This window comes from Caretta caretta, chromosome 14 (genome assembly GCF_965140235.1).
Source record: "Caretta caretta isolate rCarCar2 chromosome 14, rCarCar1.hap1, whole genome shotgun sequence".
Lineage (NCBI taxonomy): Eukaryota > Metazoa > Chordata > Testudines > Cheloniidae > Caretta > Caretta caretta.
In genome coordinates, this window is record NC_134219.1 from 48,880,451 (window position 1) to 48,894,383 (window position 13,933).

A 13,933-nucleotide genomic window follows, 5' to 3' on the forward strand; every position below is an offset into this window, starting at 1 on the left:
GAAATAGCTGACGAGTGTCGGAAGGGTTTGCCCTGCGTGTCAGACACCCCCCAGGGAGGGAGAGGGGTGCCCCCGATTGCTGAGAGCCTGAGCTGTGTAGGGAAGTGGTGGGGAAGCCCCCAAGCTGGGCCTAGAGCCGGGCCAGGCCCAATGGCTGAGGGCCGAGGGGGAAGAGCAGCCCCCCAGTCCAGCTGGTCTCCCCGCCCGCCCCACAGCTACTGGGTGGGGAAAACAGACACTGAACCAGACACCCCCGGCCCCAGCACCCCCCGCCCCAGCATGGGCGTCTCCAGGGGCTTCACAGCCTTTCTCTGGAGATGATGGGTGTAAATGGGGCTCCCATGGGGGCAGAGACTCCCTATGGCCTGGGCAGAGACCCGGCTGGGATCCCTGGTGCCCTGTCGGCACTGTGAGTTCACAGCCCCGAAGGTGTCGCCCCATGGCTGAGTTACTGATGCCTCCCCCAGGCCTTCCTGGCTCAGCGTACCCCACTGCGCTGGCTTGGGGGTCTCCTGCTCGGGGCATGCCCAGGGCTGCCCAGCTGCCTGCGGCCCAGCGGGGTTCTGCACAGACAGACTCTCTGCCCCCGACCCAGGTACCCCACCCAGGGACCCTAGCACCCACCCACCAGCTGGCCCAGCACCCACCCAGCCACCCTTGGCACCTCTTCAGCACCCTTCTCAGCCCTCCACAGAGCTGGGGGCTCGGGGTGAGTGGGGGCCAGGGGGTTCTGGCGGATTGTGGTGATGGGGGGACAGGCAGCCGGGCGCCCTGTCCCCGCTCACGGCTTGGCTGGCCGGTGGGGGAGGAGGAGACGGTGGTTGGGGCACGTCTACACTCCCCTGGCTGCGTCCTAGTGTAGACGCTGCCTTCGGGGAGGGAAGGGGTCAGTCAATGGCAGAACGAGGGATCTTGGGGTGCCCAGGACTGTGGGGTGAGAGATTGTTCCCCCCCACCCCAAACACCAGCTCCCCCTCCTGGACCCCCTGCAAAGCAAGGCCCACAGCCCCCCCATGCCAGCCCTGTCTCTCTCCCCTGGGGGGCGGGTTCCACCGGGCGGGTTCCCCGGGGACCGTGGCTGGGCTCTGGGACACCCACTCCTGAGCCGGGGCAGCGGGCGACAGGGAGACCCGGGGGCCAGGCGGGGCGCGGACCCTGCACAAAGGGCCCCGTCTCCGCCTGCCCCGAGCCCCCGGTCCCAGATCTGCCCCGAGCGCACTAGCAGGGGCCGCAGCCCCGGCTGTGCGGTGCGGTGTAGACGGGCCCTGCCTGTGCCGCTCCCCTCCCGGCAGCGGGGGCGGGTCCATGGGCTGCTCACCCCCCCCATCCCGGGGGCCGCTCTCCCCGCCCCCCCGCCCGGGGGTTGGGCTTCCTGGGTCAGCGCCGCGGCTGCATCCGCGCCCGGCCCCGCTGCTGCGCCCGGCCCGGGCGGGGGGAGCCCGGGGGCCGCGCTGGGCTCGAGCCGCCCCTGGGCCGCGCAGCGCCGAGCTCCGCCGGGGGAGCTGCTGAGCCGGGGCCGGCAGGTGCGGGGGGGCCGCGTGGGGCGGGGCGCTGCGGGACCGCGGGCCGGGGCCGGGCGGGATACCGGGAGAGTGGGGCTGGAAGGGGCGGGAGGAAGTGGGGGGGGGCACAGACCCCATTCAGCCATGGGGCAGGAGCAGCCCCCACTAGCGTCCCTTGGGGTGTTTCTCCCCCGGAGGGAAGCAGCGCCTGGCCGTGTGTGTGCGTCTGACAAAGATCTGAATATCCCACAGCCCCCCCGCCCCCCGCCCTCCCAGAGACCCCCCGACCGCCCTGGGTATCTGTAGTGGGGACAATGGTACCCCCCTGGGGTGGTATCCCCCTCCCTGCCCCCCGGGTCAGCCCCACGGGCCCCTCCCGCCCCCTTCCTGCGTCCCTGGTCAGCCCCAGGGGCCCATCTCGCCCGGTATCCTGCCCCCTCCCTGTGCCCCAGATCAGGCCAGGTCCCCCGGGCCGGAGCAGGCCGGCGCTGGGTTTAAATCACGGGACGTTCCCTGTAGCAGATATTCTCCTGCCGCGTCGCACGCCCTGATCTCGCCTGTCCCCGTCCTCCGAGCAGGATTTCTCATCCCTGGGCCGGACGCGCTCTCCCGGATGGAGCCAGGGGCAGAGCTGCGGGTCCCAGGCCCCCGGGGTGCTGAGGAGACCCCGAGAGACGCCCGCACAGGTGAGGAATCGCTTAAACCGGCTCGGAAATTCACCCCTGGCTTCCTGGAGCCTTTAAATCTGGGCAGTAACAGCAGGGGATTTACAGGCCTTCCAGATTTGTGTGATGAGCATCTCGCCCGGAGTGAGGTCAGGAGCCCATTGTGCTCGGAGCTGGACATACAGCTAGCGAGAGACAGTCCCTGGCCCGCGGACCCGGCAGCGTGCAAGGCAGCGAGAGGAGGGGTGTGAGGGCAAAGAGAAGCCCAGCGAGAGGACGTAGCAGCCCGCGATGAACAGAGCCCGAGGCGGAGGAGTGACTTGTTTGTGGTGGTTAAGTACCTGGGAGGGGGGAAAGTAGCAGCTACTGAAGGGATCTTTGTCCGGGTCCCTTCTGGCCGTGAGCTCTGCGAGTCTGACCCACCAGACGGCACTGCCCCTCGGCACCTGTCACACCGGTGATTCCCCTGGGGGTCGCGCTGACTCTGACTAGTCACCCAGCGTCTCTGGCCGGCTGTGCCCGGTGCCCGGCAGCGCGGCCGCTTTCATGGATCGCTCCCACGCCCGCCCCGCCCACGTCCTGGGACTTGCAGGGTCGTTTCTAAGCTCATTTCGAAAGCGCAGACTTCGGCGCGAGAAGCTGATCCTGGGACTCCCGGCAATGCTCCAGTCAGGGGTGTGGGGAACCTGGCGGCCGCTGGCTGCGGCCAAGGAGACGGGTCCGGTCTTGTCCCCAGACCCTGCACTATCTGTCCATCCAGCCCGGATCCTAGTGTATCCAGTCTACCCCCCGGCCCCGCACTGGGAGCCCCTGCAGCGCTGCCAGAGTGAAATCCGCCTGACTCTCGGCAGTGTCGCAGCAGCCCACAGGAAACGGCCCTGAAAATGGCCTGTGTCTCTCAATTTCTGGCTGCCGGGGGATCTCTGAGCAGCACCAGGCTGCCTGTCTGCAGACTCAGGAAGGCGGTGCGGCCTCACCTGGCTCCCTACAAAATCAGCCTCTCAACAAGAAGGGCCAGAAATGAGAGCTTGACTCCTCCGGCTTGGGGCCTCTCCTCCCGCCAGGGGCAGTCACAGCAGGCAGGGGATTTTTTACACCTTGGGTTTGTTCCGCTTACCTGAGGAGTCCAGCGCAGGGAGTGACGGGTGTCTGGATTCTCTCTTTCTTCCAGCACGTGGGAACGAGGAGGAGGCAACCCAGGCGGGGGCGGTGAAGGAGACGCTGCCAGGAGGATCTGGAGGGGACGTTTCCCGGAGTCCGGAGCCGGGGAAAGCCTCCGAGGGGCAGGAGGGGAACCCTGCGGAGGGGAGTGGGGCTGAATCCGCTCCCCGCGGGGGCGACACGACGGACCTCAGCGAAGCCACGGCCCGGCCAGGGCGACTCTACACCTGCCCGGAGTGCGGGAAAGGCTTCGCCCAGAGCTCGCACTTCATCCGGCACTGGACGGTGCACACCGGGGAGCGGCCCTACCAGTGTGCGGACTGCGGCAAGCGCTTCCGGCAAAGCTCGGACCTGGCGACCCACCGCCGGCTCCACACGGGCGAAGAGCCCTGCCCCTGCCCCGAGTGCGGCAAGCGCTTCCGGCAGAGCTCGGAGCTCCTCGTCCACCAGCGCACCCACACCGCCGAGCTCCCCTGCCCCTGCCCCGACTGCGGCAAGCGCTTCAGCCGCAGCTCCAACCTGGTCACCCACCAGCGCACCCACACGGGCGAGCGCCCCCACCCCTGCCCCCGCTGCCCCAAGCGCTTCAGCCAGCGCGCCAACCTGCGGGCCCACCAGCGGCTGCACGCGGGGGACCGACCCCCCGGCCGGCCCCCCGGGGCGCTGGACCGGCCGCCCGGCTCGCCGGCATCGGGCGCGGCCGGTCGGGGGCTCCCCCGGCTCGGCAGCCCCCGGCCGTCCCCATCAGCGCGTCCCTCCTGCCGGCCCGGCGTGAACGGCCCAAAGGCGCTAACGCTGTCCACCGTCATTCCGCGCTGTTAGAGGCGGGCCGGGGTCGGGTGCAGAGTCCTCCGCCCGCTCAGCGCCCGGGCACCTTGACCACGCCGCAGACAAAGGCCAAGCCGGTAAAGCCTTCGCAGTGTGAAGTACGAAGCCAGCCAGGCTTTCCTTGTCACAGCGTCCTTGGTCCCGTTCCCATCCGCCCGGGAGAGGAAACTCCCTTTCTCTGAGCGTCTCCTGGGTGCGTCAGAGCTGGCAGCGACGGGACAGGAGAAGGGAGCTGAGACGGGCTGGAGCCAGTCGTCCGATCCTGTTCAGCCCAGGTGTTGTCTGGGCTTTGGCTGGAGCTGGGGGAGGTGGCCGTGTCCTCTGGGTCCCGCTCTCTGGCCCGGGCTGGGTCGGCATTTCTCAGGGTCGAGATGCCAGGAGACGGGGGGGGCAGTCAGCGTGGGGAAACTCGCTCCAGTAGACCCATCTGGTTGTTTTGTTTTTCCCCCCAAAGTCTCTTTCTTTGAGGCCCCGCAAAGGGGGTGGTGGGCAGCCCAGCCCAGCCCCTCGTCATTATTTTCACCGATTAAATTCATTTCCCTACTGGCAAACTTAGTGTAAGTCACTTCGTTCCCCTGTTTTCGTATTTATTAACTTCAACCCTTAACACACACAGCCCCAGGGCCGTATCAATCGTCCTTTTCAGTTGAACTGTCTGGGTTGTGCGCACCTGCCTGTAACACCCTGATTCAGAATAACCTGACTGACTTTTCGTGACTACTTCCCAGGCAGGCTGAAGTTATAAACCCGGTTGTCCCTGTAGGGCCCTGGGCTAGTGTCACGGAGTCCCTGGGCGATGCTCTGGAACTGCTCCCCATGAAGCCAGTCAGGACTCTGGGGCAGTCGCCTTTCTGTGAGCAGCCTGTCTTCAGGACACGCAGCTCACACAGCTTCCACCTTCCTGGGTCTGACCTCGGAGCATTCAGCATCCTCTGCCCCTCCGTGCGCTTCCCACAGCGAGTCCGCTCAGGCGGGGCTCCTGGGGAAGCCAGAGGGTCCTGCACCCCAACTTCGCAGTCAGACGTGACTCTCAGCCAGCCAGTAAAACAGAAGGTTTATTAGACGACAGGAACATGGTCTAAAACAGAGCTTGCAGGTGCAGAGAACGGGACCCCTCAGCTGGGTCCATTTTGGGGGGGCAGTGAGCCAGACAACCACGTCTGCACTTCACTCCATGTCCCAGCCAGCCCCAAACTGAAAAACCCCCTCCAGCCCCTCCTCCTCTGGGCTTTGTTCCTTTCCCGGGCCAGGTGGTCACCTGATTCCTTTGTTCTCCAACCCTTCAGCTCTCACCTTGCAGGGGGGGAAGGGCCCAGGCCATCGGTTGCCAGGAAACAGGGTGTTGGCCATTCTCTGTGTCCAGACTCCTGCACACACATGCCCTCTAGGGCTCTGCAATGATCATACACCCTTACTCCACCCCCTAGATACTTAAGAACTGCCTAGGGGAAACTGAGGCACCCCCACACTATTCAGAGGAAACATTAAGAACAGTCCCACTTCGTCACATCTCTCCCCCCTTCGAGATCGAACTGAGCGGGGTCACTTTAGCCGGTGACCTGGGGAAGTTCGAAGCCACCAACGTTCCCATGGATGCCCCAGCATCTCTCCCATTCCTTGGTAGGAGTTACACCAGGCCCTTCCAGTTTCACGCCCTCCCTTAGGTCAGGGGTGGTCGATAGCACTCGCAGGCCGCATGTGGGAAGGTTTATGCAGCCCATGCCCTTTGGCCACCCCAAGAATGTCTCCCCATTGAGCATCACCTTCTGCTCCCACTGGAGGTCCGAGGGGCCTGGCCCCAGGAAACTCCACACAGACATATAGGTTGGGGTCAGGAGTGGGAGCCTGTCCACATCCCCACCCATCTGGCTGACGGAGTCTATGGCCTTGGGACCCAGCAAGGGAGCTAGACACCGGGGCTTTTCCGCAGGGTCCCCTTGGTTCAAATCTCCAGCCTGCTCAAAGGCAGTGAGGTGGGCATCCACCTCCCCCCCATCCTTAACCAGGGGCAGCAATTTAGTCTTGAGGTTCCCTGCGGAACTGGCACCCCGGGGTCTATCCCCACTCACCCCGGGGAGGTCCCCTAGGCCTCTCCACCCCACCACCGCCAGTTCATGCTGCTGCTGCTTCTGCAGCTCTTTCTCGGGCTCTCGCTGTCTCTCACAGTCCTCTTGCTCTCTCAGACTCAGCTCCAATCCCGTCCGTCTCGATCCCCGGATGGGGAACCCGATCGTGAATACCCCCGTCTGGTCGGGGACAGGAGTCTTGACGATGCCTGGCTCCCACTCCAGCTGCTCCCAGATCCTGCTATAGCCCCAGTTGGGGTCAGGAATCTGTTCCTTAGAGCGGTCATCCTCCTCCAGCTGCACGATTAACTCTGCTTTGGTGAACTTTCCAACGCTCAACCCTCTCTTTTTGCACAGGGTTACAATGTCCTTCTTAAGGAGACTGTGACAGGCCATCACTCCACTCCTCCTAAGTTGTTGTGGACTCACAGGCCCATGTGTTCTCAGCTCCCCACGGTTTCCAGGGAGAACCCCTAGTGTGCCAGCCCTTCTCGAGGTCACCACCTCTTTGCCAGGGTCGAGCTGCAGACTCCTCCGCCCCTTGGACTGCTCGCTGCAATCCCCAGGGGAACCCTGTTACTGCAAAAGTCCTTCTCTCTCCCCGGGCCAAGCTGCAGGCTCCTCCGCCCCTGAGACTGCTCACTGCAGTCCCCAGGGGGACCCCATTACTGCACAGTCCTTCTCGCTGGTCACACACTCCCAGGGGTTAACCGCCCCCCGAAACCGCTCCTCTCTGAGCCTTCAGCAGGCCTGGTCCTCGGCAATCCCCCTTCGTGTTACTGCTCCCCAGTCACTTACTGCAGGAAGCGCCATCCACGGGGTGCAGTACATCCCACCGCTGCCACCAGTTGTCACGGAGTCCCTGGGCGATGCTCTGGAACTGCTCCCCATGAAGCCAGTCAGGACTCTGGGGCAGTCGCCTTTCTGTGAGCAGCCTGTCTTCAGGACACACAGCTCACACAGCTTCCACCTTCCTGGGTCTGACCTCGGAGCATTCAGCATCCTCTGCCCCTCCGTGCGCTTCCCCCCAGCGAGTCCGCTCAGGCGGGGCTCCTGGGGAAGCCAGAGGGTCCTGCACCCCAACTTCGCAGTCAGACGTGACTCTCAGCCAGCCAGTAAAACAGAAGGTTTATTAGACGACAGGAACATGGTCTAAAACAGAGCTTGCAGGTGCAGAGAACGGGACCCCTCAGCTGGGTCCATTTTGGGGGGGCAGTGAGCCAGACAACCACGTCTGCACTTCACTCCATGTCCCAGCCAGCCCCAAACTGAAAAACCCCCTCCAGCCCCTCCTCCTCTGGGCTTTGTTCCTTTCCCGGGCCAGGTGGTCACCTGATTCCTTTGTTCTCCAACCCTTCAGCTCTCACCTTGCAGGGGGGGAAGGGCCCAGGCCATCGGTTGCCAGGAAACAGGGTGTTGGCCATTCTCTGTGTCCAGACTCCTGCACACACATGCCCTCTAGGGCTCTGCAATGATCATACACCCTTACTCCACCCCCTAGATACTTAAGAACTGCCTAGGGGAAACTGAGGCACCCCCACACTATTCAGAGGAAACATTAAGAACAGTCCCACTTCGTCACAGCTAGTGACCTGACCCCGCTCCGGGGGGCTGCGGGGGCTGTGTAGCTCTGTCCCATACCCCGGAGCAATTACAGCGGGGCCCCGCGCATCCCATCGAACTGGGACCGGGGCCAGATTCCTACAACAGAACATACAACCCCGTAGTTTTCATGGACCCTGAAATCTATTGACTTGTTGTTGTTGTTTATTCTTGTCTCTGGAGTCTGGACCTCGACTCTTCCTTGACCAAGAAATTTGGACTTTGGCAAAGTCCAACGACTACCCCTGCTATGTAAAGATTAATTCAGCATGGATGTGTCCCCAAATTCCCCAGTCCTCACCCTACGCGGGGGACCAAGAACTCCCCCGGGGGGGAGGCTCATGGCATGGGACGCTGACTAACTGGAATGACTGTAACCCAGGGCAGCGAGTGGCCTGGCTCAAGCTCACGGGAGTCAGAGCAACTCCCGCCTGGAGGAGACAGGACGGATGTTTCAATCCCAGTTCAGGAGAGAGGTGTGACGGATCTGCAAAGCTGGGGGGTACAGCTCCCATCAGCCCCCTCCCCATTGCACGGGTCCCTCCTCCTGGCTGAGCAGGGACTGCCTGTCCCATCAGTTCCCCCACTCCCAATCGCACTCCAAGCCAGGTCAGGGGAAGGTGCTGAGCCGGGAGGTGGCTGGGCTCCGGCTGGGGGCCGGGAACCGCGTGGCAGCTAGAGAGAAGCCCGGGAACGGTGCCAGAGCCATGCGTGGAACAGGCTGTAAGTGCCGGACATCCCAGTGCTTTACCTGGCTGATTTCAAAGGCAGCTGTGTGAGAGTCCCGGTTCTGGGCCCATTTCCCTCTGCTGCGGCTGGGGAGGCTCTGAGCACGCAGAGGCACCAGGTGGGCTGGTTGCAGACTCAGGAAGGTGGTGCTGGGATCCCCATTTGGCTTCTGCTTCCCGCCCAGCCAGGCTGGGAGCTTTAACACGTTGAATCCTGCAGGTGACGGGCCGGCGAGCAAGAGCGAGGAGGGGCGTCCCCAGAAGGAGGATCGGGAGCGAGCGGAACCGGGTGGGATGGTGCCGGGACAATCCCAAGGGAACGAGTCTGGGAGCCCCGAGGGTCAGTGCAACGCAGGCAGGCTGAGCTGGTGCCAGGATTGTGGAAGGAGCTTCCATCAGAGCGCCCGACTTCTCAGACACCAGGCCATCCGTACGGGGGAGAGAGCCCACAAACGCCCCGACTGCGGGAAAGGCTTCACCCTGGGCTCAGACGTGACCAGGCATCAGCGCGTCCACACAGGGGAGCGTCCCTACGCGTGCCCTGGGTGCGGGAAAGGCATTGCTCACAGCTCCGACCTCATCCGGCACCAGAGCCTGCCCACGGAGGAGAAACCCTACAAGCGCCCGGCCTGCGGGAAGGGGTTCCGGGTGAGCTCCCACCTCGTCACCCACCAGCGCGTCCACGTGGGCGAACGCCCTACTGCTGTCCCGAGTGTGCGAAGATTTCAGCCACAGCGCCCAGCGGGTCAAGCCCCGCCGGACCCACACGGGTGAGCGCCCCGACTGCGGGAGGGCCCCTGGGGCCAGCTCCACCCTCGTCACCCACCAGCGCACCCACACAGCCGAGCGCCCCTTCCAGTGCCCTGACTGCTGGAAAAGCATTGGCCAGGATTCGGGGCTCACCCGGCCCCAGAGGATCCACACCGGGCAGTGCCCCTACAAATGCCCCAACAGCGCCGGGGAATCCGGGCACGGTGCCCTGAGGTGATCGCTGACCCCCTGGCTACCCAGCCCCCCCCGACGGGCTCCACCTCACCACTGCTGGGCCCCTCCAGCAGCCTGGGGGGGGGGGGGGAAGCCCCGACCAGCCCCTCCTCCACACTGGGTGCAGGGGGTGCCAGCCGGGAGGTGAAGTGGCTCCAAACAGACATTTCTTCTGCTCTCAGAACCCAGCTGATTTCCAGCGGTTGGACAGAGCCAGGAAGTTACTATCCCAACCCTGGTTCTGTCCAGAGAGACTTTACCGGCACGGCTGATTCCCCCGGAAGCAGCAGGGGTTGATCCCTGAGCCGCAGGGGCCGAGGCTGAGGTGTCCGGCAGAGCCACATGGTGCCCAGAGCCCTGGATTTGGCTGGCGTAAATCGGCCGCAGCCCCAGTGGGGTCGGTGGGGCCGGGTCCCCGGCTGGCGTGAATCGGCCCCAGCCCCAGTGGAGTCTGTGTGGATTCACACTGGCTGGGGATCTGGCCCCTCCGCCTATCAGCCCCACCGACTGACCGATCTCTGCAGGCCCAAGCCAGCTGGGCGTGTAAATGCTGGTTAGCGGGGACAGCCTGGCTGGTGTCACAGCGGCTCACCAGCGTCTCCGGGACAGGCTGGCTCCGTACGTTCACAGCTGTGACTTGACGCAGTTTCTGTCCTTTGGTTAAGCTAGCGTCAGCAGGTGGTAAATGAAAAGCTGGGGGGAGAAGGGTGCAGAGGGCCGGGGCGTCGGACAGGCCCGCTGGAAGGCAGCCGCGGTCGCACTGGGGACTCCAGGGCTGGGTCTCTGATTGGGCGCGTCGTGTCATTCGCTCATTTCACAAGAGTAACCTGGGCCCCAAACCCCCGTGTTTGTTAACGACACGGAGACGCGGCTGGGTTCTGGCAGCTTCCGACGCGCGGAGCACGGTGAGCGCCTCGGGAGGCTCACGGGCTGGTTAAAGGGAAGCTGCCCTATTCCAGGTGACGCGACACGGACTCGTCAGATCTCCACCGTCGAGGGCCTCTGCTAACTGCCATTGTATTACCAGGGACCGGCTGGCCCTACCCGTGGAAGAGACAGTCCTGCCCCCAGGAGCTTACACTCTAAACAGGCAAAGCAGAAATTCTCCCCATTCACAAGTAGGGAGATGAGGCACGGAGAGATTGAGTAACTTGCCCAAGGTCAGCCAGCAGCTCAGTGGCAGAGTCAGGAATAGGACCCAGGCGTCCTGAGATATAGTCCAGTGTTTTCCCCATGCTACCCTTCTTTCTACCTCCAGCACATGGTCACTCCCCTAGGACCAGCTCTGCGTTTCTTTCTCTAGCTTCTGGGTTAATTGGCCCATAGTGTCAGTTAGTAAAACGGGCAGCCGGGTTTCCTCTCGTTCAGGAAGGAAGGACGGGGCGCGGGGAAGGGCCTGGGGCGGGGTTGAAATGCAGCATCCGGAACCGGGCCCTGGCACTCAGGGCCGGGGCTGTTTGGGGTTTTCCTGCTCTGAACCAGGAAGACTAAAGTGGCTTTGCGTTTCCCAGTCGCCCCGAGTCCTTTGTCCGAGAGAACAGGAGTGTAAACGGGGCGGCGGGCCCCCCAGGAAATGCTCTTGAGGGGTTTATCGGCGACACCGTATAACCTGCTGGTTCTGCTCTGTGACCCACTTAGGCCTGGAAGGTTTCGCCCCAAGGCTGAATTTCGATCCCTCCCCCGGGAGCTCCCTGCGTGACAGGCCCCGCTACGCCGGCTGGGGACTTCCCCTGCGTGATCCACACGCAGGCCAGCCCCATGGCCCAGCCAGGCCTTGAGCAGCCCCCGCTGGGCTCCCCTGTGGCCTCTCTGCTCCCCCACACCCCTGCTGATCCCAGCCAGGCCGGAGCAGGGGTCCGATACGGGTGTCAAGCCCTCTGTCTCTCCAAGGGCCGTACCCGGCCCCCGTTCCCAGCGTGTCTGAGCCTCGTGGGCTCTGGGGCAGGGATACTCGGACTGCGGCTCGCACGCCCCGAGGGCCTGCTCACCCCGTCTCCTGCGGCTCTTTGCAGCACCCGGTAGGAAAGCGCCCCGTGATTGAATTATTAACCCGGCTCGGTTATTAACCCGCCAGCCGGCTTTTCCTGCGTTCTTAACCAGTGGCCTGATCAACTTGCCAGTTGTTAACATGTTTGTTGTGAGAATAACACACGCACCCCACAGCTCCCCTGTGACCCTGCTTCCCTGGGGAGAGACTGGAGGGAATGAAACAAGGACTTCACACCCCGGTGGCTCTTTGGGGTCATGCGGGTCGCTCTGAGGTCCCAGTGTCTAATACATGAATCTTGGGGTGTCACCCCATGGCCGGCGGGACCCAGAGGCTGAGGGCCTGGCCCAAGCTCTCCCAGGCCCCCCAGGGCGAGCTGGCAATTGCAGGCAGGTCTCCCAGGCGAGCGCCCCAACCCCGGGGTATCTGGGTGCCCCGTCCAGCCCCCCCTTGCCCCTCAGGCAGGCAGCCCTGGAGCAGGGGAGCTGAGCGGGTGGGGGGCAGGGGGCTGCAGGACTGGGGGGCCCAGCATGGGATCGGGGAGCAGCCAGAGCTGGGCGGGCGCTTTGCTTGGCCCTGGTCCTGCTGGTTCCCCGCCAGACACGGGTCTGTGATTCCGGGAGCCTCCAGGCCCCTCCGGGAGGGTGGGAACCGCCCGGGAGAGGCGGGTCCGGGGGCGGGTCCATGCCCCCCCCATCCCGGGGGCCGCTCTCCCCGCCCCCCCGCCCGGGGGTTGGGCTTCCTGGGTCAGCGCCGCGGCTGCATCCGCGCCCGGCCCCGCTGCTGCGCCCGGCCCGGGCGGGGGGAGCCCGGGGGCCGCGCTGGGCTCGAGCCGCCCCTGGGCCGCGCAGCGCCGAGCTCCGCCGGGGGAGCTGCTGAGCCGGGGCCGGCAGGTGCGGGGGGCCGCGGGGGGGGGCGCTCGGAGGTGGGGGGGCTGGAAGGGGGCGGGCAGGAGCAGCCCCCACCGGCTGATGGGCACCGGGCAGGGGGGAAACTAAGATCTGAACATCCCACAGCCCCCCCACCCCGGGTGCCTGTAGTGGGGACAGTGAGACCCCAGGGGCTGTGGTACCCGCGGGGTGGTATCCCCCTCCCTGCCCCCCGGGCCCATCCTGCCCGGTATCCTGCCCCCCGGGTCAGCCCCATGGGCCCATCCCCCCTGGTATCCTGCCCCCTCCCTGCCCCCCTGGTCAGCCCCATGGGCCCATCCCCACAGTATCCTCCCCAATCCCCACGCCCCGGGTCCGACCGGTCAAGCTCTATATCTCTCCACCCCACTCCCTGCGCCCTGGACCAGCCCGAAAAGGGGCTTCGTTAGAATCACGGACCCTTCCATGTGACAAACGTGGGGCTACGTCCCCAGCCCTGATCTCGCCTGTCCCCGTCCCCCGAGCAGGATTTCTCATCCCTGGGCTGGACGCGCTCTCCCGGATGGAGCGAGGGGCAGAGCGGTGGGTCCCGGGTCCCCGGGGTGCTGAGGAGACCCCGAGAGACGCCTGCACAGGTGAGGAATCGCTTAACCCGAGTCGGAAACCAGGGCAAACCCCCCAGCATGGGGTGTCGTTATTACTATTTGCATTAGCAGAGCTCGTGGGCCGGGACCCCACCGTGCTGGGTGCTGTACGATCCCGCAGAGGCTGCCCAGCCCTGCAGAGCTCCCAGTCTGACTAGGCCGGACACACACAGGGCGGGAGGGGAAACGGGCCCAGAGAGGGGACGTGGCTTGTGCAGGGTCACCCGGCAGCAGGGCCGGGAACAGAGCCCGGAGTCCCGAACCAGAGGACAGCTGCTGGCTCACGCTGCCTGTTCTCAGAGACCCCCCGCCCTATGGCTCGGGTGCCCTGGCGCCTGGGTTTGCTCCTGTGCTCGCTTTGGCTGTGTCCTTATTCAGTTCGCTTCACAGGCACCGGGAGGCCACGTGGCCTAGTGGATACAGCTCTGGCCTGCGAGTCAGGAGAGCTGGATTTGCATTTCGGGGGCAGTGCCTCAGTTTCCCCATTGTACAGATGGGGATAATGACCGTGAGCTGCCTTGTAGCTAGGGATTATTTTCTTTCTGAAAATCTGTGACAATTTAAGCCTGTGGGGGCCTCAGGGAGCTCCTGCAGCCAGGGTGCTGCCTGGAAATGTGATGGACACGTGCTGCAGGAAGGGAGACGTCTGTCTACTCCCATCCCTAGCTCCTACCCCATCCATCCCTCATCCCTAGATCCTAGTGTGTTTATCTGTCTGTTTGTCCCCCTGGTGAATAGCTCCAAGTTCAGAGCCTCCCAGCAGGGACAGTGTGAAATTGACCTGATCCCTCTCACAGCAGCCCTGAAACTGACCAGATTCTTGCCAATTTCCCTTTGCTTCTGCTGCTGGGGAAGCTCTGAGGAGCAGCAGCCCAGACACAGGGCTCCCTGTCTGCA

General features: G+C 64.5%; 2 protein-coding genes and 1 pseudogene across 5 annotated transcripts in view; all 3 read left to right on the forward strand.

Moving 5' to 3' along the window:
• Positions 1 to 4,707, forward strand: part of LOC125621391 (uncharacterized) — a 71,133-nt gene extending 66,426 nt beyond the window's left edge. Inside the window, exons 1-3 of one of the 4 annotated variants that reach the window (XM_075119639.1) lie at positions 1,378 to 1,523; positions 2,022 to 2,188; positions 3,339 to 4,707. In XM_075119639.1, the coding sequence (XP_074975740.1) occupies positions 2,116 to 2,188; positions 3,339 to 4,150 (885 nt within the window). In that variant the 5' untranslated portion in view covers positions 1,378 to 1,523; positions 2,022 to 2,115 and the 3' untranslated portion in view covers positions 4,151 to 4,707. Of the gene's footprint in view, positions 1 to 1,377; positions 1,524 to 2,021; positions 2,189 to 3,338 lie in introns of those variants that run through there. The other 3 variants (XM_075119638.1, XM_048818251.2, XM_075119640.1) reach the window with 3 other exon arrangements.
• Positions 4,708 to 8,039: 3,332 nt separating this feature from the next.
• LOC125621150 (uncharacterized) lies at positions 8,040 to 9,326 on the forward strand. Its single transcript, XM_048817695.2, has 2 exons — positions 8,040 to 8,300; positions 8,773 to 9,326. The coding sequence occupies exons 1-2, from the start codon at positions 8,192 to 8,194 to the stop codon at positions 9,324 to 9,326; spliced, it is 663 nt and encodes a 220-aa protein (XP_048673652.2). The 5' UTR covers positions 8,040 to 8,191.
• A 2,935-nt stretch (positions 9,327 to 12,261) lies between these two features.
• LOC125621130 (class I histocompatibility antigen, F10 alpha chain-like) overlaps positions 12,262 to 13,933 on the forward strand; it is a 29,211-nt pseudogene continuing 27,539 nt past the window's right edge.

Bases quoted from the DNA above. Each gene is read 5' to 3' on its own strand.
- LOC125621150 (XM_048817695.2), top strand. From the start codon at position 8,192: ATGACTGTAACCCAGGGCAGCGAGTGGCCTGGCTCAAGCTCACGGGAG. The intron at 8,301-8,772 runs GTGTGACGGATC...TGAATCCTGCAG, and splicing joins AATCCCAGTTCAGGAGAGAG to GTGACGGGCCGGCGAGCAAG.